Consider the following 25055-nt stretch of genomic DNA (forward strand, 5'->3'; position numbering starts at 1 on the left):
ACAAGTAATTTTTTACAACAATTGTTGACAGATGATTTCACTTATAATTCACTGTATCACAATTCCAGTGGGTCAGACGAATGAAAACGCTAAGTTGACTGTGCCTTTAAACAACTTGGAAAATTCCAGAAGTTGACGTCATGCCTTTAGAAGCTTTGATTAGGCTAATTGACATCATTTGAGTCAATTGGAGGTGTACCTGTGGATGTATTTCAAGGCATACCTTCAAACTCAGTACCTCTTTGCTTGACATCATGGGAAAATCTAAAGAAATCAGACAATTGTAGACCTCCACAAGTCTGGTTCATTCTTGGGAGCAATTTCCAAACACCTGAAGGTACCACGTTGATCCATACAAACAAACGTGTGCAAGTAAAAACACCATGGGACCACGCAGACGTCACACCGCTCAGGAAGGAGACGTGTTCTGTCTCCTAGAGATTAACGTACTTTGGTTGCGAAAAGTACAAATCAATCCCAGAACAACAGCAAAGGACCTTGTGAAGATTCTGGAGGAAACAGGTACAAAAGTATCTATATCCACAGTAAAACGAGTCCTATATCGACATAACCTGAAAGGCCACAGGGAAGCCACTGCTCCAAAACCACCATATAAAAGCCAGGCTACGGTTTGCAACTGCACCTGGGGATGAAGATCACACTTTTTGGAGAAATGTCCTCTGGTCTGATGAAACAAAACTAGAACTGTTTAGCCATAATGACCATCATTATGTTTGGAAGAAAAAGGGGGACGCTTGCAAGCCGAAGAACACCATCCAAACCGTGAAGAATGGGGGTGGCAGCATCATATTGTGGGGGTGCTTTGCTGCAGGAGGGACTGGTGCACTTCACAAAATAGATCTCATCATTTAGCAGGAAAATGTTGTTGATATATTGAAGCAACATCTCAAGACATCAGTCAGGAAGTTAAAGCTTGGTCGCAAATGGGTCTTCAAATGGACAATGACCCCAAGCATACTTCCAAAGTTGTGGCAGAATGGCTTAAGGACAACAAAGTCAAGGTATTGGAGTGTCCATCACAAAGCCACAAATTTGCGGGCAGAACTGCAAAAGTGTGTGCGAGCAAGGAGGCCAACAAACCTGACTCAGTTACACCAGCTCTGTCAGGGGGAATGGGCCAAAATTCCCACAACTTATTGTGGGAAGCTTGTGGAAGGCTACCCGAAACGTTTGACCCAAGTTAAACAATTGAAAGGCAATGCTACCATACACTAATTGAGTGTATGTAAACTTCTGACCCACTGTGAATGTGATGAAAGAAATAAAAGCTGAAATAAGTCATTCTCTACTATTATTCTGACATTTCACATTCTGAAAATAAAGGGATCCTAACTGACGTAAAACGGGGAAATGTTTGCTGAGATTAAATGTCAGGAATTTTGAAAAAATTAGTTTAAATGTACTTGGCTAAGGTGTATGTAAACTTCTGACTTCAACTGTATATAGAGTGTGTTAACAGGGTTTTAGGCCACCACGACCTGCCAGGACAGCTTCAATGCGCCTTCGCATCGATACTAAGAATGGACTTAGTGCTCAGAGTAACAGCATATTAATACATCTAGGAACTTGGCCGGAGGCTTAGCTACTAGCATTCAGTCCAGAAACAGTGACTTATTTGAGAGAAAGAGTTTCAATGTCCATTATCTGATATCTCTTTGTCTTGATAGTTCTTTTTACAGTTTTTTGTTTTCATCAATCTTTTCACCCCTCTGTTTTACATCCCCATCTCTCTGAGTAATGTGACCATGTTTTGTGTGTATGCACTGTACTTTTGAATTCTATGTGTTCTTTTGTATTTTCTGCTAGCCTTCTGGCCAGGTCTCCCTTTTCTGAACCCAAATGGGACTTTCTGGCAAAATAAAGGTTAAATAAAAAATATTATAAAAGTAGCAATTCTTTACATACTGCACACAACACGTAAAAATATAATTATAATAATATAGAATAATAATAATGATAATAATAATACAATAATACTATAATAATAGGTAGACTCAGTCACAAACCTCTGAATGATTTTTAACAGTTTACAATATGTTCAAAAGCACTGAAACTAAAGAGTAGTTAAAAATATATTCTCAGGAAGGAAACGACTGCTAACCGTCTAACAGATGTTCTTCTTCTCCTTTTTTGAGTGGTCAAACAGCTACTGTTCACTGCAGTGCCTGGTCACTAGAGATATTGGATTCTTTTACATTTCACTGAACGAAATGCATGTCCCACTCAGAAGAGTATAGGATTAATTAGCATCCAACCAATCAGTATGTGTGAATAAAACCAACACAAAGAAATGTACACTAGTAATGTACACACACACCAACTACTGCCACTACCACCCATAAACCAACAGACATGTCTCTTCTTGTTGATTAAAAGGCAGAAGTGCACACTAGGTTAACCTTTAGGAATGCTTTAACCTCTTCAGTCGACCCTCTACTTTTTTGAACATTTTGTTAAAAATCGCGCAACATTTCAGCGCCCTGCTACTCATGCCAGGAATATAGTACGTTCATATGGTTAGAATGTGTGGATAGGAAACCCTCGGACGTTTTTAAAACTGGTTAAATCACGACTGTGGCTATTACATAACGTGCGTTACATCGGAAAGCGCAGGAAAACCTGATCACAGAAAATGGAAATAAATATCCTTGCGCCACTTCCAGCATTTGTTAACAGTGAGTCGAATTAGATAAGACCGAGCATTCAACTCCCACAGCATCCCCGTGTTGTCGAGAGTCTTGTGAATTTAATCATCTTTGATTCTTGGTTGAACCGAAAGAGGGGCACCGCTTACCTCCGGTCTCCGCCCAGATCTCTCCTGAAATTTTTTCCAAGACGACAGCTAATGATATTTACATCGCCTACGGATGATTTTTATCGCTTATTAACGTTTACTAATACCTAAAGTAGCATTACAAACGTATTTCGAAGTGTTTTGTGAAAGTTTATCGTCTACTTTTTGAATTTTGAAAAATGACGTTACGTTGTGAAATCGCTGTTTTTTTCGTTTATCACACAGTCTACATATAACGATATCTTGGCTTTATATGGCCCGATTTAATCGAAATAAAGACCCAATAGTGTTTATGGGACATCTAGGAGTGCCAACAAAGAAGATGGTGAAAGGTAATGACTGTTTTCTATTTTATTGTGCGGTTTGTGTAACGCCGAAATGCTAATTATTTTGTTTACGTCCCCTGCTGTGCTTTTCTGTTGTAGTGTATTGGTGCATGCTATCAGATAATAGCTTCTCATGCTGTCGCCGAAAAGCATTTTAAAAATCGGACTTGTTGCCTGGATTCACAACGAGTGTAGCTTTAATTTGATACCCTGCATGTGTATTTTAATGAACTTTTGAGTTTTAACTAATACTATTAGCATTTAGCGTAGCGCATTTGCATTTCCAGAGCTCTAGTTGGGACGCAAGCGTCCCAAGTAGAGGCAACAGGTTAACTTGATAAGAATTAACGAATTTTGGAAGATTGGGTTGGGAGGAAGTTGAGGCTAAAACAGTTCATGGATCAGGAGGGAATTAATCTGCCTTGTACCCACACGTGGTCTATAATAGCCACTCCCATATCATCAATCAAGCAGACAGAGCCACAATGAACAGGAAACAGCTTGTCCCTGTGTGTTCCTAGTTCCAAGGCTGAAATACAAGGACTTTACAGTGCACGAAGCAAAGCAAGGCCTTGTGAAAATTGTGTGTACATTTTGAACAAGACATGACATAACAGTCTCTTTCTAAACTGCATTCTAACAATTAACTTAGTGAAAAGATCTGCATTGTAACTAGACCTGCATTCTAGCTAATAATATAGGGAAAATAACTGCATTATAACTACTAACTACCTACAGTAACTACTGGTGACCGAAAAATGCCATGCTACACTAATACTAGGCTAAAAAAACAAATAACATAGGGTTTATCAGGGATAGGGTTAATGCGTGAATCATAAGGCAGCTGTTAGTGGAGCTTCTGTCCCCAGTGGGTCAGTAGCCATGGGTGGCAGGTAGCCTAGTGGTTAGAGCGTTGGACTAGTAACTGAAAGGTTGCAAGATCAAATCCCAGAGCCGACAAGATACAAATCTGATGTTCTTGCACCTGAACAAGGCAGTTAACCCACTGTTCTAGTCTGTCATTGAAAATAAGAATGTATTCTTAACTGACATGCCTAGTTAGGTAAAAAAAACTAGCCACACCTTTGGTTTCGGTTTCTTTTATGACTGTACCAAGACCCCATAAGGCTGCATAATATGAAGGAATTCATTTTAGAGCAGCTGCAAGTACCACCATCAGCCAGTGTTTGTCTAGTCATTACTGACAATATTCTCCATTTGCACATGTTATTTAGATTATACCTGACCTCCCTTTAGTTGGATTCAACATGCACCAAATACACTGCTCAAAAAAGGGAACACTTAAACAACACAATGTAACTCCAAGTCAATCACACTTCTGTGAAATCAAACTGTCCACTTAGGAAGCAACACTGATTGACAATACATTTCACATGCTGTTGTGCAAATGGAATAGACAACAGGTGGAAATTACAGGCAATTAGCAAGACACCCCCAATAAAGGAGTGGTTCTGCAGGTGGTGACCACAGACCACTTCTCAGTTCCTATGCTTCCTGGCTGATGTTTTGGTCACTTTTGAATGCTGGCGGTGCTTTCACTCTAGTGGTAGCATGAGCCGGAGTCTATAACCCACAGAAGTGGCTCAGGTAGTGCAGCTCATCCAGGATGACACATCAATGCGAGCTGTGGCCAGAAGGTTGGCTGTGTCTGTCAGCGTAGTGTCCAGAGCATGGAGGCGCTACCAGGAGACAGGCCAGTACATCAGGAGACGTGGAGGAGGCCGTAGGAGGGCAACAACCCAGCAGCAGGACCGCTACCTCCGCCTTTGTGCAAGGAGGAGCAGGAGGAGCACTGCCAGAGCCCTGCAACATGACCTCCAGCAGGCCACAAATGTGCATGTGTCTGCTCAAACGGTCAGAAACAGACTCCATGAGGGTGGTATGAGGGCCCGAAGTCCACAGGTGGGGGTTGTGCTTACAGAGAACACCAAGATTGTCAAATTCGCCATTGGCGCCCTGTGCTCTTCACAGATGAAAGCAGGTTCACACTAAGCACATGTGACAGACGTGACAGAGTCTGGAGATGTCGTGGAGAATGTTCTGCTGCCTGCAACATCCTCCAGCATGACCGGTTTGGTGGTGGGTCAGTCATGGTGTGGGGTGGCATTTCTTTAGGGGACCACACAGCCCTCCATGTGCTCGCCAGAGGTAGCCTGACTGCCATTAGGTACCGAGATGAGATCCTCAGACCCCTTGTGAGACCATATGCTGGTGCGGTTGGCCCTGGGTTCCTCCTAATGCAAGACAATGCTAGACCTCATGTGGCTGGAGTGTGTCAGCAGTTCCTGCAAGAGGAAGGCATTGATGCTATGGACTGGCCCGCCCGTTCCATGTCTGCGCTTCTTCTGGCATCTGTTCTCAGGCTGTCCAGTGATTTCTTTTTAAAAAAGCACAATAATCATGCCTCATGAATAGACAATACCTCAAACAAGATATAAATAATATTAAAAATACAAAATAATAATTTAAAAAATGTGTGTTCCTTACATCACGTTACTTCTCCCTTATCCGCCTTCCTGGCTTGGAGTGTCAGAACCCAGACGTCCCAGGATCATCTTCCTCAACCTGGTCATCAGACATTATAACATTATTATTGCATAGCAAAAGGTTGCTGATGAGATAGGTTAATCACACAACAATGGTGGACTTTAACATAGTCACATACCTGTGGTGGTGCCTGGAACTGTTGATTGGCTATGATTGGACTCCTGGAATATCGTCAAGAAAAAAATATAATCTGAATTTGATCCAAATCAATATATGATCATCAAATGAAAATGATTTTTTTTCGTAATGGAAAATTCTGTTCATAATATTACAATAGTTGATATTACCAAGGAAACTGTCCGTATTTGCACCGGTATATGAGTGCAGCCGCAGCAACAATCAGACAGAGAATGACAACGAGTAGAACCCAACAGGCAGCAGAGGACTCTGTGAAGAGAGAGGAGATACAATTAATATAAGAAACAGTCTTCATTTATAATGACATGTAATCTTGTTGCCCTAGGAAACATAATGGCTCTGATGCAAACACTTTCCTGCAGAAAACAAAGAGATAATACTACAGTCGTGGCCAAAAGTTTTGAGAATGGCACAAATATTAATTTTCACAAAGTCTGCTGTCTCAGTTTGTATGATGGCAATTTGCATATACTCCAAAATGTTATGACGAGTGATCAGATGAATTGCAATTAATTACGAAGTCCCTCTTTCCCATGCTAATTAACTGAATCCCCCCCCAAAATATCCACTGCATTTCAGCCCTGCCACAAAAGGACCAGCTGACATCATGTCAGTGATTATCTCGTTAACACAGGTTGAGTGTTGACGAGGACAAGGTTGGAGATCACTCTGTCATTCTGAATGAGTTTAAATAACAGACTGGAAGCTTCAAAAGGAGGGTGGTGCTTGAAATCATTGTTCTTCCTCTGTCAATTATGGTTACCTGCAAGGAAACACGTGCCGTCATCATTGCTTTGCACAAAAAGGGCTTCACTGTCACACCCTGACCATAGTTTGCTTTGTATGTTTCTATGTTTTGTTTGGTCAGGGTGTGATCTGAGTGGGCATTCTATGTTGGATGTCTTGTTTGTCTGTTTCTGTGTTTGGGCCTGATATGGTTCTCAATCAGAGGGAGGTGTTAGTCATTGTCTCTGATTGGGAGCCATATTGGGAGCCTTTTTTGTGTTGGGTTTTGTGGGTGGTTGTCTCCTGTGTCAGTGTTTGTACCACACAGGACTGTTTTGGGTTTTCACGTTTCTTGTTTTGTAGTTAATTCATGTATAGTTTCATTATTAAAGAACCATGAATTATAACCACGCTGCATTTTAGTCCGCCTCTCCTTCCCAGGAAGAATCCCTTTACACTCACAGGCAAGGATATTGCTGCCAGTAAGATTGCACCTAAATCAACCATTTATCGGATCATCAAGAACTTTAAGGAGAGCGATTCAATTGTTGTGAAGAAGGCTTCAGAGTGCCCAAGAAAGTCCAGCAAGCGCCAGGACCGTCTCCTAAAGTTGATTCAGCTGCGGGATCGAGGCACCACCAGTACAGAGCTTGCTCAGGAATGGCAGCAGGCAGGTGTGAGTGCATCTGCACGCACAGTGAGGCAAAGACTTTTGGAGGATGGCCTGGTGTCAAGAAGGGCAGCAAATGAAGCCACTTCTCTCCAGGAAAAACATCAGGGACAGACTGAGATTCTGCAAAAGGTACAGGGATTGGACTGCTGAGGACTGGGGTAAAGTCATTTTCTCTGATGAATGCCCTTTCCGATTGTTTGGGGCATCCGGAAAAAAGCTTGTCTGGAGAAGACAAGGTGAGAGCTACCATCAGTCCTGTGTCATGCCAACAGTAAAGCATCCTGAGACCATTCATGTGTGGGTTTGCTTCTCAGCCAAGGGAGTGGGCTCACTCACAATTTTGTCTAAGAACACAGCCATGAATAAAGAATGGTACCAACACATCCTCCGAGAGCAACTTCTCCCAGCCATCCAGGAACAGTTTGGTGAGGAACAATGCCTTTTCCAGCATGATAGAGCACCTTGCCATAAGGCAAAAGTGATAACTAAGTGGCTCAGGGAACAAAACATCGATATTTTGGGTCCATGGCCAGGAAACTCCCCAGACCTTAATCCCATTGAGAACTTGTGGTCAATCCTCAAGAGGCAGGTGAAGCATTGATTATGCAAGAATGGGCTGCCATCAGTGGCCCAGAAGTTAATTGACAGCATGCCAGGGCGGATTGCAGACGTCTTGAAAAAGAAGGGTCAACACTGCAAATATTGACTCTTTGCATCAACTTCATGTAATTGGCAATAAAAGCATTTGACACTTATGAAATGATTATAATTATACTTCAGTATTCCATAGTAACATCTGACAAAAACATCTAAAGACACTGAAGCAGCCAACTTTGTGGAAATCAATATTTGTGTCATTCTCAAAACTTTCGGCCATGACTGTAGGTTAAACGACATGTACATATGCAGTAAGAGATAAGTGTGTATCATGACCATCTTAGTAATGGCTATACAGTACCTTCCCATAGAAAGGGTAATGAGGCCAGAAGTCTGATATTGACACATGCAGTGAAAGATAAGTGAACATCTGGCTCAACTTTGTTATCCATGATACAACACATTTCTCAACCTCATATATGTGTTTCATGTGTATACCAGGAAAGCCTGTATATTTATCAGACAAATGTCCCTATGGGACAATAAAGTATTCAATAAATTAGGCAATCAATCAATTATAAGCAACTAGTATGAATGTGTGTGTGTGTGTGTGTGTGTGTGTGTGTGTGTGTGTGTGTGTGTGTGTGTGTGTGTGTGTGTGTGTGTGTGTGTGAGTGTCAGGTGCATCTCACCAGAGGATATGTGTACATTGAGGGAACCAGTTGCTCGTCCGTAGGGGTTGGAGGCCTCACAGACATAGAGACCATTCAGCTCAGAGCTGAGACTGAGGAAGTGCAGTATGTCTCCCTCTGCTCTCACTGAAGACCCAGGCCATGGCTGGGCCACTCTGAGGGGGAGAGAGAGAGAAGGAGAGGGGCTGAGAGTATGTGTGTGACTGTATGTGTGCGTGTGTGTGTGTGTGTTAAAGACAAAGGCATGATTTGACTGCCAGCATAATTCAACAACTGTCCTTTAGCTTATTTAGATCTCATGTCTTAACATGTTTAGATAACATTTACATTTAAACTGGTATGAAATAGTTTACATAGGAGTAAGTACCTGCTCCAGGTGTAGTTGGGGTGTGGGTTGCCATCTGCTACACATCGTAAGACTGTGGCTTTAGAGGCCTCACTAAAGGTAACGTTCACTGTCTGAGGTGGATCTATATGAGAGAGAGAGAGAGAGAGAGAGAGAGAGAGAGAGAGAGAGAGAGAGAGAGAGAGAGAGAGAGAGAGAGAGAGAGAGAGAGAGAGAGAGAGAGAGAGAGAGAGAGAGAGAGAGAGAGAGAGAGAGAGAGAGAGAGAGAGAGACTAAAGTGATGGTTCAAACTCATATACAGTAAGAACAGGGAGGAAGTCAAAGACTTAGCAGTGTGGTGACAAAGGAGTTGTTTGTGGACTATATGAGAAAGAAGGGATAGCACTTCCATCCACATCGACGGGGCAGTTGTGGAGTCCACATGTGGCGTCCACATCTGTAAGTACTTAACATGGTCCACATTCACCCGCACAGTCCTGAAGAGAATGGGCCCTCAGATCCTCAAAAAAATATGTAGCTGCATCATCGCTTGGTATGGCAATTCCACTGCCCTTGACCGCAAAGCGCTACAAAAGTTGATGCAGACAGCCCAGTACATCACAGGGGCTGAGCTCCCTGCCATCCAGAATCTCTATAGCAAGTGGTCCCAGAGGAAGACCTGGTAAATTGCCAAAGAGTCCAGCCACCCTAACCATAGACTGTTCACTCTGCTACCGTCCGGTAAACGGTACCGGAGCATCGGCTCTAGGACCAACAGGCTCAGAGACAGCTTCTACCCATAAGCCATAAGGCTGCTAAATAATCAATTATGGTACCTAAACTATCTGTACTGACTCTATCTTGCACTGACTCTACATTTTACATATACACTGACCTGATATATACTGACCCTACGCACCCTCACTAGACTATTTATACACACCATATACACACACTCACTTACACACCCACACTACACTGTCACTCCCAGACAAATCCATCACACATTCAAACACTAAATATGCACACACACACACACACACACACACACACACACACACGCATACTGACACAACACAAACACACAAATACAGACGGACACTCACACTCTAACATACACACACAGACTTTTACACATAATTTGCTGCTGCTACTCTGTTCTTTATTATACTATTATTATTACTATCCTGATGCCTAGTCACTTGACCCTGCTTTCATGTACATATCTACCTCAACTACCTCGTACCTCTGCACATTGATCTCGTACTGGTACTCCTTGCATATAGCTCAATTCTTGCGTATTTTGTTTTATTCCTCTTGTGTTAGTTACTATTGAATTTATTTTTTAAACTCTGCATCGTTGGGAAAGGATTTTAAGCAAGCATTTCACTGTAAAGTCTACACCAGTTGTAGTCGGCGTATGTGATAAGCAACATTGAATTTTCTTTGATTTGAGAGACAGAGAAAGAGAAACAGAGAGGTGATTACAGTTACTGCAGGTATAGAATGTAAAAAGACCTACACTCAGACACCAATACCAAGACAGCTATATTACAACTATAACAATGACAGGAGTGGAACTTTAATCCACAGATTTGTTTTATTTTAATTGAACGTTTGTTTAAAGAGGCAAGTCAGTTAAGAACAAATTCTTATTTACAATTACGGCCTAGGAACAGTGGGTTAACTGCCTTGTTCAGCGGCAGAACGACAGATGTTTACCTTGTCAGCTCAGGGATTCAATCTAGCAACCTTTCAGTTACTGGCCCAAAGCTCAGATGAGGCAAAACCTTATCTTCCTTCATTTCAGTTTGATTACTTTCAGTAGAGGAGCGGTACAATGAAAGCCTTGTAAAGGTCCATACCACTCTGTGCCTCAGAACTATGTTTAAGCTAAAGAAAATAACAGCTGTTACGGGCTAGATCAAAGGCTTTCCTCTGTGCAAATGGTTTTACCTGGAACCTAAAAGGGTTCTACCTGGAACCAAATGGATTCTACCTGGATCTAATAGGGGGTTATTCAAAGGATTCTCTTCAAAGGCTTCTCCTGTTGGTTCTAGGATAGAACCTTATTTTCTAAGAGTGTATAGACAGACATGGTGTCAAGCCCTGACCATAGAGATCCCTTGGTTCTCTATGGTGTTGTAGGTCAGGGCGTGACAAGGGGGGTGTTCTAGTTTTCCTATTTCTATGTTGGTGTACTTGGTATGGTTCCCAATTAGAAGCAGCTGATTATCATTGTCTCTAATTCAAATCAAATCAAATCAAATTGTATTTGTCACATACACATGGTTAGCAGATGTTAATGCGAGTGTAGCGAAATGCTTATGCTTCTAGTTCCGACACAAGTGTAAGGGGATAAAGAATATGTACATAAAGATATATGAATGAGTGATGGTACAGAGCGGCATAGGCAAGATACAGTAGATGGTATAGAGTACAGTATATACATATGAGATGAGTATGTAAACAAAGTGGCATAGTTAAAGTGGCTAGTGATACATGTGTTACATAAAGATGCAGTAGATGATATAGAGTACAGTATATACGTATACATATGAGATTAATAATGTAGGGTATGTAAACATTATATTAGGTAGCATTGTTTAAAGTGGCTAGTGGCTAATTGGGGATCATACTTTAAGTTCTCCATTGTTCCCACCTGGGTTGTAGGATGTTGTTTTGTTTATGTGCATGTAGCACCACTGATGTCACGGTTCATTGTTTTTTTTATTGTTTTGTTTGGAAGTTTCACTTTATTAAAAGATGTGGAACTTTAATCACGCTGCGCCTTGGTCTGTCTCTCCTCACGACAGTGACATATGGACTGATTAGAGGAGAAGATTCTTCGCTCATGGAGATGGAGTAACGCGTCATGGAACAAGCGCAGGAGATTGACAGTCTGAGCGCCGCCATGGATCGCGTTGTCCAGAATATGGACCGCTGGGAGAGACAGAGTATTTCCAGCACCTCCACCACCACAACCGGGATCTCCCTTGAACGCTTTTTCTCCTCCTGAACCTAATAAGATCCATTTATCCCCACCCACGGGATACAACGGAGATACTGCCGGCTGCCAGGGTTTTCTCCTTAAACTGTACTTGTACCTGGCCATGGTCTCTCCAGTTCCATCGGACCGTGAGAAGAGCTGTGCCCTCGTCTCGTGCCTCACCGGGAAAGCCCTGGAGTGGGCCAGTGCAGTGTAGAGAGGAGGATGCGAAGTTGGACCATTTTGAGGAGTTCACCCGCCATTTCAAGACAGTATTCGACCACCCACCCGAAGGCAGAGCGGCGGGTGAGCGCCTCTATCATCTGAGGCAGGAGACGAGGAGTGCACAGGAGTTTGCTCTGGAGGTTAGGACCCTGGCTGCTGGTGCTGGATGGAGCGAGAGGGCCCTGATCGACCATTACCGTTGTAGTCTACGCGAGGATGTCCGTCGGGAGCTGGCCAACATGCTGGCTACTCGTGGACATCTAGATCGGGGTCTGGTTGTTCCATCCTCCCGCACCCTCTCTCCCGAACCTATGGAATTGGGAGGGATGGTGCGCAGGGAGACCGGAGGGTGTTCCCGCTGGAGCACCATCTATGGTTGTAGAGGGCACACTGCTGGTCGGTGCCGGGTTGGTTCCTCTGGGAATAGAGAAGGCAGGCAGGGCACTCTGGCATCACCCCAGGCGAGTAGGCACCATTCTCATCCAGAGCCCTATGTTGCACTAATGTTTGTCTCTGTCACTTTTACTGACCCCCCCCCCTTATAAAAGTTTAGCTCATAGTTTAGGGATCTCTATTGTTTCTTGGATATGCCTTTCCCTGTTCATGCCTTAGATAGTCGACCATTAGGGTCAGAGTTTATCAGGGAGGTCACCGGTCCTTTGTGTATGATAACGCAGGAGGGTCACAAGGAGAAGATTAGTCTTTTCCTTATTAATTCTCCTGCGTATTCTGTGGTGCTAGGCCTACCCTGGTTAGCTTGCCATAACCCCACTGTTTCTTGGCCACAGAGGGATCTCACGGGGTGGTCACGAGAGTGCTCAGGTAGGTGTTTAGGGGTTTCTGTTGGTGCTACTACGGTGGAAAGTCCAGACCAGGTCTCCACCATGCGCATTCCCCCAGAATATGCCGATTTGGCTCTTGCCATCTGTAAAATAGAAGGCGACTCAATTACCACCCCATCGATGGGGGGATTGTGCGATAGATCTCCTTGTAGACGCTGCATATCCCAGGAGTCACATGTATCCCCTGTCGCAAGCGGAGACGGTGGCTATGGAGACATATGCCTCTGAATCCCTGCGTCAGGGGTACATTCAGCCCTCCATTTCACCCATCTCTTCGAGTTTCCTTTTTGTGAAGAAGGATGGCGGTTTGCGCCCGTGCATTGATTATCGAGGTCTCAATAAAATCACGGTGAAATATAGTTACCCTCTACCTCTTATAACTACAGTTATTGAGTTAATGCACTGGACACGCTTCTTCACAAAATTGGACCTCAGGAGTGCGTACAATCTGGTGCGTATTCGGAAGGGTGATGAGTGGAAGACGGCATTTAGCACCACCTCGGGTCATTATAAGTACCTTGTCATGCAATATGGGTGGATGAATGCTCCATCAATCTTCCAATCATTTGTAGATGAGATCTTAAGGGACCTGCACAGGCAGGGTGTAGTGGTGTATATCGATGATATCCTGATATACTCCGCTACACGCACCGAGCATGTGTCCCTGGTGCGCAAAGTGCTTGGTCGCCTGTTGGAGCATGATCTATATGTCAAGGCTGAGAAATGCTTTTTCTTCCAACAATCCATCTCCTTCCTAGGGCATCGGATTTCCACATCAGGAGTGGAAATGGAGAGCTACCGCATTGCAGCCGTGCAGCGTTTTTTAGGGTTTGCCAATTACTACCGGGGCCGGTGCGCTTGTAGTGGTCGGCTGAGGCGAACAGGGCTTTTAGGCCCCTGAAGACTCTGTTTACCTCGGTTCCTGTGTTGGCTCATCCGGATCCCTCTTTGCCATTCATAGTGGAGGTGGACACATCCAAAGCTGGGATAGGAGCAGTGCTCTCTCAGAGTTCGGGTGCGCCACAGAAGCTCCGCCCCTGTGCTTTCTTTTCGAAGAAGCTCAGCCCGGCGGCGCGAAACTATAATGTGGGGGACTGGGAGCTGTTAGCTGTCGTAAAAGCCTTGAAGGCGTGGGGGCATTGGCTTGAGGGGGCTAAACACCCTTTTCTCATCTGGACTGACCATCGCAATCTGGAGTACATCCGGGAAGCGAGGAGACTGAATCCTCGCCAGTCAAGGTGGGCCATGTTTTTCACTCGTTTAGTTTTTACTCTTTCTTACAGACCAGGCTCCCAGAACGTGAAGGCAGACGCATTGTCCCGGCTGTATGACACAGAGGAGCGGTCCATGGATCCTACTCCCATACTCCCAGCTTTGTGTTTGGTGGCGCCAGTAGTGCGGGAGCTGGACGCGGACATTGAGTGGGCGTCACGTGCAGAGCCCTCTCCCCCTGAGTGTCCAGCTGGTTGTCTGTACATTCCATCTACTGTCCACGACCGATTGATCTATTGGGCTCACACATCACCCTCCTCTGGTCATCCTGGGATAGGTCGGACGATGCGCTGTCTTGATGGGAGGTACTGATGGCCCACTTTAGCTAAGGACGTGAAGATTTATGTTTCCTCCTGCTCGGTGTGCGCCCAGTGCAAGGCTCCTAGACACGTGCCCGGAGGTAAGCTACAACCTTTTCCCTGTTCCACAGCGGCCGTGGTCGCACCTGTCGGTGGATTTTTTAAACTGATCTTCCACCTACACAGGGTAACACCACGATCCTGGTCGTTGTGGATCGGTTTTTGAAGTCCTGTCGTCTCCTCTCTTTGCCTGGTCTCCCTAAGGCTTTACAAACTGCGGAGGCCCTGTTTACACACGTTTTACGGCACTATGGGGTGCCTGAGGATATAGTGTCTGATTGGGGTCCCCAGTTCACATCAAGGGTCTGGAAGGCGTTCATGGAACGTCTGGGGGTCTCGGTTAGTCTTACCTCAGGTTTTCACCCTGAGAGTAATGGGCAGGTGGATAGAGTTAACCAGGCTGTGGGTAGGTTTTTGCTGTCTTATTGCCAGGACCGGCCGGAGGAGTGGGCGAAGTTCGTGCCCTGGGCAGAGATGGCCCAGAACTCGCTACATCACTCCTCCACTAACCTTACTGCCTTTCAATGTGTATTAGGGTATCAGCCGGTTCTGTCTCCTTGGCATCAGAGTCAGACTGAGGCTCCTGCGGTGGACCATTGGTTTCGGTGCGCTGAGGAAACCTGGGAGGCAGCCCACGTCCACCTTCAGCGCGCCAGAAAGTTGGCGCAGAACGTCACCGCAGTGAGGCCCCGGTGTTCGCACCAGGGGACAGGGTCTGGCTCTCAACCCGAAACCTGCCCCTCTGCCTGCTCTGCCGGAAGCTGGGTCCGCGGTTTGTGGGGCCGTTTAAAGTCCTGAGGAGAGTGAACGAGGTATGTTATAGGTTACAACTGCCCACTAATTACCGTATTAACCCCTCGTTCCATGTGTCTCTCCTCAGGCCGGTGGTGGCTGGCCCGCTCCAGGAGGCTGAAGTGCGTGATGTTCCTCCGCCTCCTCTAGACATCGGGGTCCCAGCGTACTCTGTTCGATCCATTTTGGATTCGAGATGTCGGGCGAGGGGCCTTCAGTACCTCGTGGACTGGGAGGGGGTACAGGCCGGAGGAGAGATGCTGGGTTCCGGATCATCCCCGAGGCTGGTGTCGACGCGCTGCTGGAGCCGCGTGTCAAGGGGGGGTACTGTCACGACTTCTGCCAAAATCGGTGCCCCCTCCTTGTTCGGGCAGTGCTCGGCGGTCGAAGTCACCGGTCTTCTAGCCATCATTGATCCATTTTTCATTTTCCATTGGTTTTGTCTTGTCTTCCTACACACCTGGTTTCAATCCCATTCATTACCGGTTGTGTATTTAACCCTCTGTTTCCCCTCATGTCTTTGTCAGAGATTGTTTTATGTCAGTGTGGTTTTTATAGTTGTATGGGTGTGCAACGGATTTATTTATGTATGTACATTTAGTGTTTGGAGCATGTTTAGTGGACATGTATTAAAAGACTACATTACACTCCATTTGACTCTCCTGCGCCTGACTTCCCTGCCACTTATAAACATGACTCTGACAAGAGGGCTACTAGGCTACAGCCAGTAAGACTCTATACATAGACAGTGAGACTCTATACATACAGTGGATGTCTATGGTCTATGACATTGATAGTGGAATATAAATGTACAGTGGATGCGGCTAGTGTAGGACAGTGGTAGTAGAATATATTTACTGTGTCTGACGATAGGGTAGGGCAGTAGTAGTGGAGTGTATATTTACAGTGGATGTCTATAGTGAAGGAGAGTGCTAGTATAATATATACTTACGTTAGATGTATATGGTGTAGGACAGTGGTAGTAGAATATATTTACTGTGTCTGTCTATAGGGTAGGGATGTCTATAGTGAGTAGTATAATATATACTTACGTTAGATGTATATGGTGTAGGACAGTGGTAGTAGAATATATTTACTGTGTCTGTCTATAGGGTAGGGCAGTAGTAGTGGAGTGTATACTTACAGTGGATGTCTATGGTGTAGTTGTAGCTCCTTTCTGTTGCCAGGGCAGACTGGTTGACCACACACTGGACCTGCTGCTGATTGGCTGCTCTGGTTGGCAACCCGAGCAGGTGGCTGAGTACTGTGGTGGTTCCATTGGTGTGCTGTATGAAGTTAGTCACTGTCCTCAACAAACTGCCAAACGTACCTGACTTCCACTTCACATCTGCCTGTGGCTTGGCACCAGCAGCCATACAGGTTGCCAAGACAACCTCATTCTTCCCAGTGACAGGAGGAACATCAATTGTCACACTCACTACTGGAGGAACTATGGCCAGGAAACAAACAAAGAGAACAGAAAACATGAACAAGAAACTCATTGTAAATGTGGAACTATACATGGAAAAACTACCAAAACAGACCTCACCAATGCTCATGTTATATGTCCAACAAACTTTAAATAAACCATTTCATGTTATCTATTTAGTGTTAGTGCCTGGTCGTGATTTTTCCGTTGTACATTTTCATTCCCTGTGTTTGGGGCCGTTACTATTGTGAGCACCCTGTAGTGCGTTGGTGCTATTAAAGACGCACAGCATTGCACTCTCTGTCTCCTGCGTTTGACTCCACACCCATGACACCCGGAGCATTACAGGGAAACTAAACTGGAACAACTATCTCAGTAACTAACGGGTGCAATAAGTCTAACTATTAAAAGATCAAAACATTTTAGAAAAAGATTGTTATTTTTTTCCGTGTAGCATAAGGTTAATACCAAAACACAGATATTGAAACAAACAAATCTACCTGCAATAGAGCATGCTGGGAAATATGATAATGGTGGGAATGGTTATGGGTGTTTAGGCTTCTCCAAGCTCTGATGCTGCTGATGGTCATTAGTAGCCTTTCAATCTTGCTTACTGCTTGGTACTTTGCACACTATTGTCCCTCTAACATCATTGCAAAGGTAATTGAAAATCTATAATAATCAAACACATTTCTATAGGCTATGCAATTGCATGAGAAGACAGAGTTTTGATGGCCTCCATTAAAAAGGGGAGGGAGTATCCCATCAGCTTTCTATAGGCTAGACCAGTGGTGTAAAGTACTTAAGTAATACTAGTTTTAAGTACTACTTAAGTAGTTGTGGGGGTATCTGTACTTTACTATTAATACTTTTGACAACTATTACTTTTACTCCACTACCTCCCTAAAGAAAATAATGTACATTTTACTCCGTACATTTTCCCTTTGCATCTAAAGGTACTCCTTACATTTATAATGCTCAAGCAGGACAGAATTATGGCACCTATCAATATAACGCGTTGTCATCCCTACTGCCTATGATCTGGCAGACTCGCGAAACACAACTATTGTGTTTATAAATTATGTCTGAGTGTGCACCTGTCTGTCCCTAATTAAAAATAAGAAGAAGATTGTGCCTTCTGGTTTGCTAAGTATAAGGAATATGATGGATAGCATTTACTTTTACTTTGTACTTTTACTCAAGTATGACAATTGAGTACTTTTTTTACCACTGTACTTAAGTATATTTAACTTATAACCTATATTTATTTGAACCTTTATTTAACTAGGCACGCAATTCATCCAAAGTGAAAATACTATAGATAGATTTTCCGGGACCTGCACGGGCAGGGTGTAGTGATGTATATCGCCGACATTCTGATATACTCCGCATTTCTCCGCTGGTGTGCAGGGTGCATGGTCGACTGTTGGAGCATGACCTGTACGTCAAGGCTGAGAAATGTCTGTTCTTCCAACAGTCCGTCTCCTTCCTAGGGTACCACATTTCCATGTCAGGGGTGGAGATGGAGAATGACCGCATTTCAGCCGTGCGTAATTGGCCGACTCCTAACACGGGAAAGCTCCCATTACCTCACTGCTGAAGGGGGGACCGGTGCGACTGCAGTGGTCGGCTGAGGCGGACAGGGCTTTTGGTCACCTGAGGGCTCTGTTTACCTCGGCTCCCGTGCTGGCTCATCCGGATCCCTCTTTGGCGTTCATAGTGGAGGTGGACACGTCCGAGGCTGGGATAGGAGCCATGCTCTCTCAACGCTCGGGTACACCACCAAAGCTCAGCCCCTGCACTTTTTTAAAAAGAAACTCAGCCCGGTGGAGCGAAACTATGATGTGGGGGACCGAGAGATTTTGGCTGTTGTCAAGGCTCTGAAGGTGTGGAGTCATTGACCTAAGGGGGCTAAACGCCCTTTTCTCATCTGGACTGACCACCGCAATCTGGAGTACATCCGGGCGGCGAGGAGACTGAACCTACGCCAGGCAATGTGGGCTATGTTCTTTACCCGTTTGTGGAGTGGGAAGGAAGGGAGGAGAGATGCTGGGTGCCAGTGCAGGACGTTTTGGACCCTTCGTTGCTGCGGGAGTTCCACCGTCTCCATCCGGATCTCCCTGCACCTCATCCTCCGGGTCGTCCCCTCTCCTTGTTTCGGCGACGTTCGGCGTTCGACGTCACCGGCCTTCTAGCCATCGCCGATCCACTTTCATTTTCCATTTGTTTTGTCTTTGTTTTACACACCTGGTTTCAATTCCACAATTACATGTTTATTATTTAACCCTCTGTTTTCCCCATGGTTTTTGTGCGTGTTTGTTTATTGTAAGTTCGGTCCGTTGTTTGGGGCCTGGTGTTACTTCATGTATTTTGATATTTTGAGTAAATTTCTTTGTGTTCCTCATCTCTGCTGTCCTGCGCCTGACTCCTCTGCACCAGTTACACCCAGATCCTTACAATCATTATGTGTGTTATTGTTTTTACCATTGACAACCACTTTGGACACAAGCGTTTTAATTAATACTATATTCTGTTACCCAAAATAAATTTAATTCAATTCAATACATTTGAATGTTCAGCAAAACAGGAAAATTGTGAAATTCACTCCCTATCAAGAGAACACGTGATCATCCCTACTACCTATGTTCTGGCGGACTCACTAAACACAAATGCATCTTTTGTAAATCATGTCTGACTGTTGGAGTGTGCCCGTGGCTATCTGTACATTTTTAAAGCAATAAAATGGTGCAGTCTGATTTGCTTAATATAAGAAATTAGAAATTATTTATATTTTAACTTTAACTTTTCATACTTAAGTATATTTTAGCAATTACATTTTCTTTTGATAATTAAGTATTTTTTTAAATCAAATACTTTTAGACTTTTACTCAAGTAGTATTTTACGTGGTAAATTTCACTTTTACTTGAGTAACTTTCTATTAAGGTATTTATACTTTTATTCAAGTATGACCATTTGGTACTTTTTCCACCACTGATGATTTGAAAAAGTTGCAAAATAAAGGCAAGCTGTGTCTTGCCTTACTGAACAACCTGGGCTTCATTCCTAAGTGATAATACATCATTCACAAGTGATCGGCTAATATTGTCACCCATCAGACTATTCTTAATTTAGTGTTGTCTTTTCATATACGAAATAATATATGTGAGAAATTAGTTTTTATTTAGAATGGATCATTATCGTGCACCTGTCACAGAACAGGGAGAGGTTGAGGGTAGAGAAAGACAGGAGTAAAAACAAAGAAAATAGAACTATTGTAAAATTGACTGCGTCCATAAAATGTAAATAGTATTCACTAGTTTACTCCAATTAGGGGACGGGTGGTAGGATTAGAAAGTAATAAAGTCAAATATATTTAAAAAAATGGGATCTGTATTTATCTATGTGTGTATGTATGTATGTGTATATATATATATATTTGCAAAGAATACATGGGGGATTGGAAGTGATGCAGACAATTACATTGATGTAAGTTAGAATCTATCTGCAACATTAAAGCTGATCTACCTCTTTAAAAAAATTACTTTTCTTTGTCAGGGAAAATGCATGGAGTAAAAAGTATAATATTTTCTTCAGAAATGTAGTAAAGTAAATGTAAAAGTTGTCAAAAATAGAAATATTAAAGGAAAGTACAGATACCCCCAAAACTACTTTAAGGAGTACTTTAAAGTACATATATTTAAGTACTTTACACCACTGCAAATAATCGTTGCACACCTCATGTACCCTAGCCCATATACCTACATGTTTTGATAAGGTTTGTATCACAACTAAAGTGGCCAAGTAACAGCTTAAAATTAAGCACATTAATTTGCTTTATAACCAGTATAGCCTACTGGCATACATAGGCTGGGGGTGAGTTTCAAGTTTTGGAAGATAATTTTCACCATAAAAACACACCTTTATAATAAACCATGAGATGCATAATCACTTTTGAGAACAGTGCAAGTGCAATCGAAAATCACACCAAACACTTATCATCAAAACAGCTTTTTCATACTTTTAAAACTCACCTCACTGTGATGATCAATTTGAAGAAAGAAGTTCAACAGGAGGTTGAAACAGTGTAACAAAATGGACAGAGCTCACAAGGTGATGATTAATTCAGAACATCCATATGCACATTAGAGCTTATGCATATGTATATCAGCATTCTGGTTTCCCAAATTAAGCACTGGGTAGCTGCAGGAATACGATTGGAGAGCCCATGGCATACAGCGTTTAGGTGACATATCACCTGTTGGGCAGCGACAGCATACTCCTCAAACAGTGGTTAATGCGTGGAGTGAAATAAGTGTTATTGTATTTATTTCTCAGCTGCTCTTAAGCACATGCTCCACTATAAAACCAAAGTGGCCTATCTATCATCATTGAATATCAGACTGTCGGGAAAACTGGCGGCCTCCATTCCCTAATCGAGTGCATACAGATGACATGTATTTTACATTGGTAAAGACAAGATTAATTTGAGAATAGTCTGATGTGAAAATCACTTGATGAGAGAACAGCAGTGCACCCTGAGGAAAGGAACAGAGCGCAAGCTTTTTTTCTTCTTTCTCAAATCATCAACAGCCCAACTCTAAATCTAGCATATAGGACATGTTTCAAGAAAAATATCCTTCAATTACATTCTTCATAATATAAAATCATATAAAATAAAATAATGGCACGGGACTTAAAGAATATCTTGTCAGCTAAATTAACAAGCCTACAGCATATGGCATGGAGCATAGCCACATAGCACGCAGTAGGCCAACTCATATTTTGTTATTCTGAAATACATTTTCTTCATATCATAATGTTTCTTTAGACCTGATTAAAATAATACATTTATTTATTGTGATGGTGTATATTAAACTTATTTATTCAATTTTTTTTATGTAGATATTCCAAAGGCGCATATCAGCAACTTGTATGTGTGGAGGTCCGGAGAAGCTAAACATGATTATGTTAAGTAACAGTCAGATACCGTGAGACATGCAGTCTTTATTTGCATGGCAATAACCGGCTGACAAAATTGTATGACTGCCACAGAATCATCAAATAACTATTTATTCCAAAAAAAGTTCTTAGGATAAAAAAAGGTTAAAGGGGCGGCAGGGTTAGAGCGTTGGACTAGTAACCGGAAGGTTGCAAGTTCAAACCCCCGAGCTGACAAGGTACAAATCTGTCGTTCTGCCCCTGAACAGGCAGTTAACCCACTGTTCCTAGGCCGTCATTGAAAATAAGAATTTGTTCTTAACTGACTTGCCTAGTAAAATAAAGGTAAAAAAAATAATAATAAAAAAAAAAGAAAAAAAGGTTGAATCGTATCCCTCTGGAAAGAACCCGTTGGGAACCTTTTTTTCTAAGCGCAGAGAAGATGGAAGATGAGGGTTCTGTAGATGAGGGCTCTGCTCTTGCTTCACTTGAATTATGAAACTACCAACTTACCTTTCTAGTATTGATTATCACATTTAGTCTTTCCACACTGTCAATCATAGAAACAGTGACGCAAAGAGTGAAGAAAGAGTTCTTACCTAGCACAGTCAGACGTATCTCTGTATTGTATGCTCCACTGGGGAAAACACTGAAGATACATGTGAAGGTGCCTTCATCAAGCAGTCTGACAGCTGTTATTCGAATAGATCCAAGGTTTTCTGATGGGTTCCCAATAAACTGGACTCTACCACTCAATCCATTCGGTGCAATGAATGTAGTAACCCCATGGGGATTAATCAGCATAAAATTATGGTTCTGTGTTTCTTCCGCAGTACTTTTCTGCCATGTTATCTGTTCGAGGTCCTCAGTTGTCTCTATCAGTCTGCAGTATAAGTCCACATCCTCCCCCAGTACCACAGTCCTGCATTCACCAATGACCCGTGTACCTGTAGAGAAAACACAAGCCTAAAAAACAGTCCAGAAGATACCTGTAGAATAGATGTTTATGAACTCTAATAAACAGAGATGATAACTAAACACACAGACAAGACCATTATTCGTATTTAGCTGTGCTTATGAACTATGAAATCCTATTGATGCTGAAATGTGGCTATTACTCAATCTTTGACCCTAACCCCATTTGGACAGCCATAGTCAGAGGAGATGGCTAAAGCACGCACTGATCTGGGTTCAGTCTAGGCTGAAATTACATAGTGAATATGTTATTAGAATAATAAGCCAAAAGCCCTGACTCTATACTAACACTTAATCAAGACTAAGATATTCAATACATTCCCAGATACTTGTGAATGCTCAGCATGTCTCAAAACTACTGAGCTAAAAACATAGTTAACATCCTGAGTTAAAAACATAGTAAACACACTGAGCTGATGTGTGTGCCTTATGTACCCTAAAAGGACAAGGACTACAGTTGAATGGTGGGATTGTGTGTTTGTTGGGTGTTACTGTCTTGCCTTGTGTCAATAAGAAGAAAGAGACAAAAACATGATCTCAATAGTATGACATTTTATGACAATTGGAAACCTACTTTCTGTATCCCTCTGGATGATGAGCAGAATCACACAGCTCAGCTTCAGTAACATATTTGCTCTTCTCATTGCTAGGATCAGAGGGGAAATGTAATTATATTACATTTTAAAATTGGATCTATTCATTGTTTATGTAAGACAGTTATGTAGGCTGAGCTGTATGTAAAATAATGTTCTATGCAATAAAATGTATTCAAGCATTGGTCTGCAATCATAACTCTTTGATGTAGACTATGCACATCTTGCAATGAAGCCAAAACCTTTTCTCCAAAATAAACAACCAGTCCTACATTGGTCAGTAATAATGGAACAAAACAGATGCATCTGTAAATTTAAGAGACCACTAACCTTTGATGAATAGAAGTTCCTCTGCTGAAATAGCAGACATTTGTTTTTGACGTTTGTGCTGACAGAAAAATGTCCTCCTACTGTTGGAAAACACTAATTCAGCAAGCCCCAGCAGCTATAGCACAATGGGGTGGATCATCTCGCAGACTCCTGGCTTTCATAGTCTGTGTGCTTCCTCTTTGAAAGCCTTATAACCTTATACTGGTTATAAAACATACACATAAGCCTCATTACAAAAAAAACAAGAATGATGGGACAAAATTATGTATTTTCTTTAAGAAAAACACAGTTAAAAACAACAACAGGCCAGAATCTGTATGACTTGGGACCCCCCTCTCTGATGATACACTATATACACTACCGTTCAAAAGTTTGGGGTCACTTAGAAATGTCCTTGTTTTCCATGAAAACACACATGAAATGAGTTGCAAAATGAATAGGAAATAGTCCATTCAAGTCAAGTCAAGTCAAGACGCTGGCAAGGTTATAAATAATGATTTTTAATTGTGTCCTTCAAACTTTGCTTTGTAAAATAATCCTCCATTTGCAGCAATTACAGCCTTGCAGACCTTTGGCATTCTAGTTGTCAATTTGTTGAGGTAATCTGAAGAGATTTCACCCCATGCTTCCTGAAGCACCTCCCACAAATTGGATTGGCTTGATGGGCACTTCTTACGGTCAAGCTGCTCCCACAACAGCTCAATAGGGTTGAGATCCAGTGACTGTGCTGGCCACTCCTTTATAGACAGAATATCAGCTGACTGCTTCTTCCCTAAATAGTTCTTGCATAGTTTGGAGCTGTGCTTTGGGTCATTGTCCTGTTGTAGGAGGAAATTGGCTCCAATTAATTGCCGTCCACAGGGTATGGCATGGCGTTACAAAATGGAATGATAGCCTTCCTTCAAGATCCCCTTTACCCTGTACAAACCTCACACTTTACCACCACTAAAGCACCCCAGACCATCACATTACCTCCACCATGCTTGACAGATGGTGTCAAGCTCTCCTCCAGCATCTTTTCATTTGGTCTGTGTCTCACGAATATTCTTCTTTGTGACCCGAACACCTCAAACTTAGATTTGTCTGTCCATAACACCTTTTTACAATCTTCCTCTGTCCAGTGTCTGTGGTCTTTTGCCCATCTTAATCTTTTATTTTATTGGCCAGTCTGAGATATGTATTTTTCTTTGTTTTGCAGGTACAATTTAATGAAGCTGCCAGTTGAGGACTTGTGAGGTGTCTGTTTCTCCAACTAGACACCAGGGCCTCCCACTCCTCTTTCTTTTCTGGTTAGAGACAGTTTGGGCTGTTCTGACAAGGGAGTAGAACACTGCGTTGTACGAGATCTCCAGTTTCTTGGACAATTTACGCCTATGTAGATATTCCAATCAAAAAATAGCATTACGCCTTTGTAGATATTCCATACACAAAAACAGCTGTTTCCAGCTAC

General features: G+C 42.9%; 1 protein-coding gene across 2 annotated transcripts; it reads right to left on the bottom strand.

Annotated features, from left to right (window-relative positions):
• Positions 1 to 4225: 4225 nt before the first annotated feature.
• Positions 4226 to 24167, bottom strand: LOC115115204 (nectin-4-like). 2 transcript variants are annotated; one of them, XM_065014789.1, is made up of 10 exons: positions 23606 to 24167; positions 23257 to 23328; positions 22307 to 22654; positions 16670 to 16789; positions 8903 to 9005; positions 8536 to 8690; positions 5997 to 6096; positions 5828 to 5870; positions 5650 to 5727; positions 4226 to 5539 (listed from the first exon to the last, which is right to left on the bottom strand). In XM_065014789.1, the coding sequence occupies exons 1-9, from the start codon at positions 23643 to 23645 to the stop codon at positions 5692 to 5694; spliced, it is 1017 nt and encodes a 338-aa protein (XP_064870861.1). In that variant the 5' UTR covers positions 23646 to 24167; the 3' UTR covers positions 4226 to 5539; positions 5650 to 5691. The 2 variants fall into 2 exon arrangements, with proteins under 2 accessions (XP_064870861.1, XP_064870856.1); XM_065014784.1 differs by having other exon boundaries at positions 16484 to 16789; positions 23606 to 24165.
• Positions 24168 to 25055: the final 888 nt, after the last annotated feature.

The sequence above is a fragment of the Oncorhynchus nerka genome, linkage group LG3, assembly GCF_034236695.1.
Source record: "Oncorhynchus nerka isolate Pitt River linkage group LG3, Oner_Uvic_2.0, whole genome shotgun sequence".
Taxonomy (NCBI): Eukaryota; Metazoa; Chordata; class Actinopteri; order Salmoniformes; family Salmonidae; genus Oncorhynchus; species Oncorhynchus nerka.

Excerpts from the sequence above, each read along its gene's own strand:
- LOC115115204 (XM_065014784.1), bottom strand. The coding sequence starts at position 23,645 with ATGTCTGCTATTTCAGCAGAGGAACTTCTATTCATCAAAG. Across the intron at positions 22,655-23,256 it reads CATCCAGAGGGATACAGAAA|GTACACGGGTCATTGGTGAA; the intron begins GTAGGTTTCCAA and ends TTTTCTCTACAG. Across the intron at positions 5,871-5,996 it reads AAATACGGACAGTTTCCTTG|GAGTCCAATCATAGCCAATC; the intron begins GTAATATCAACT and ends ACGATATTCCAG.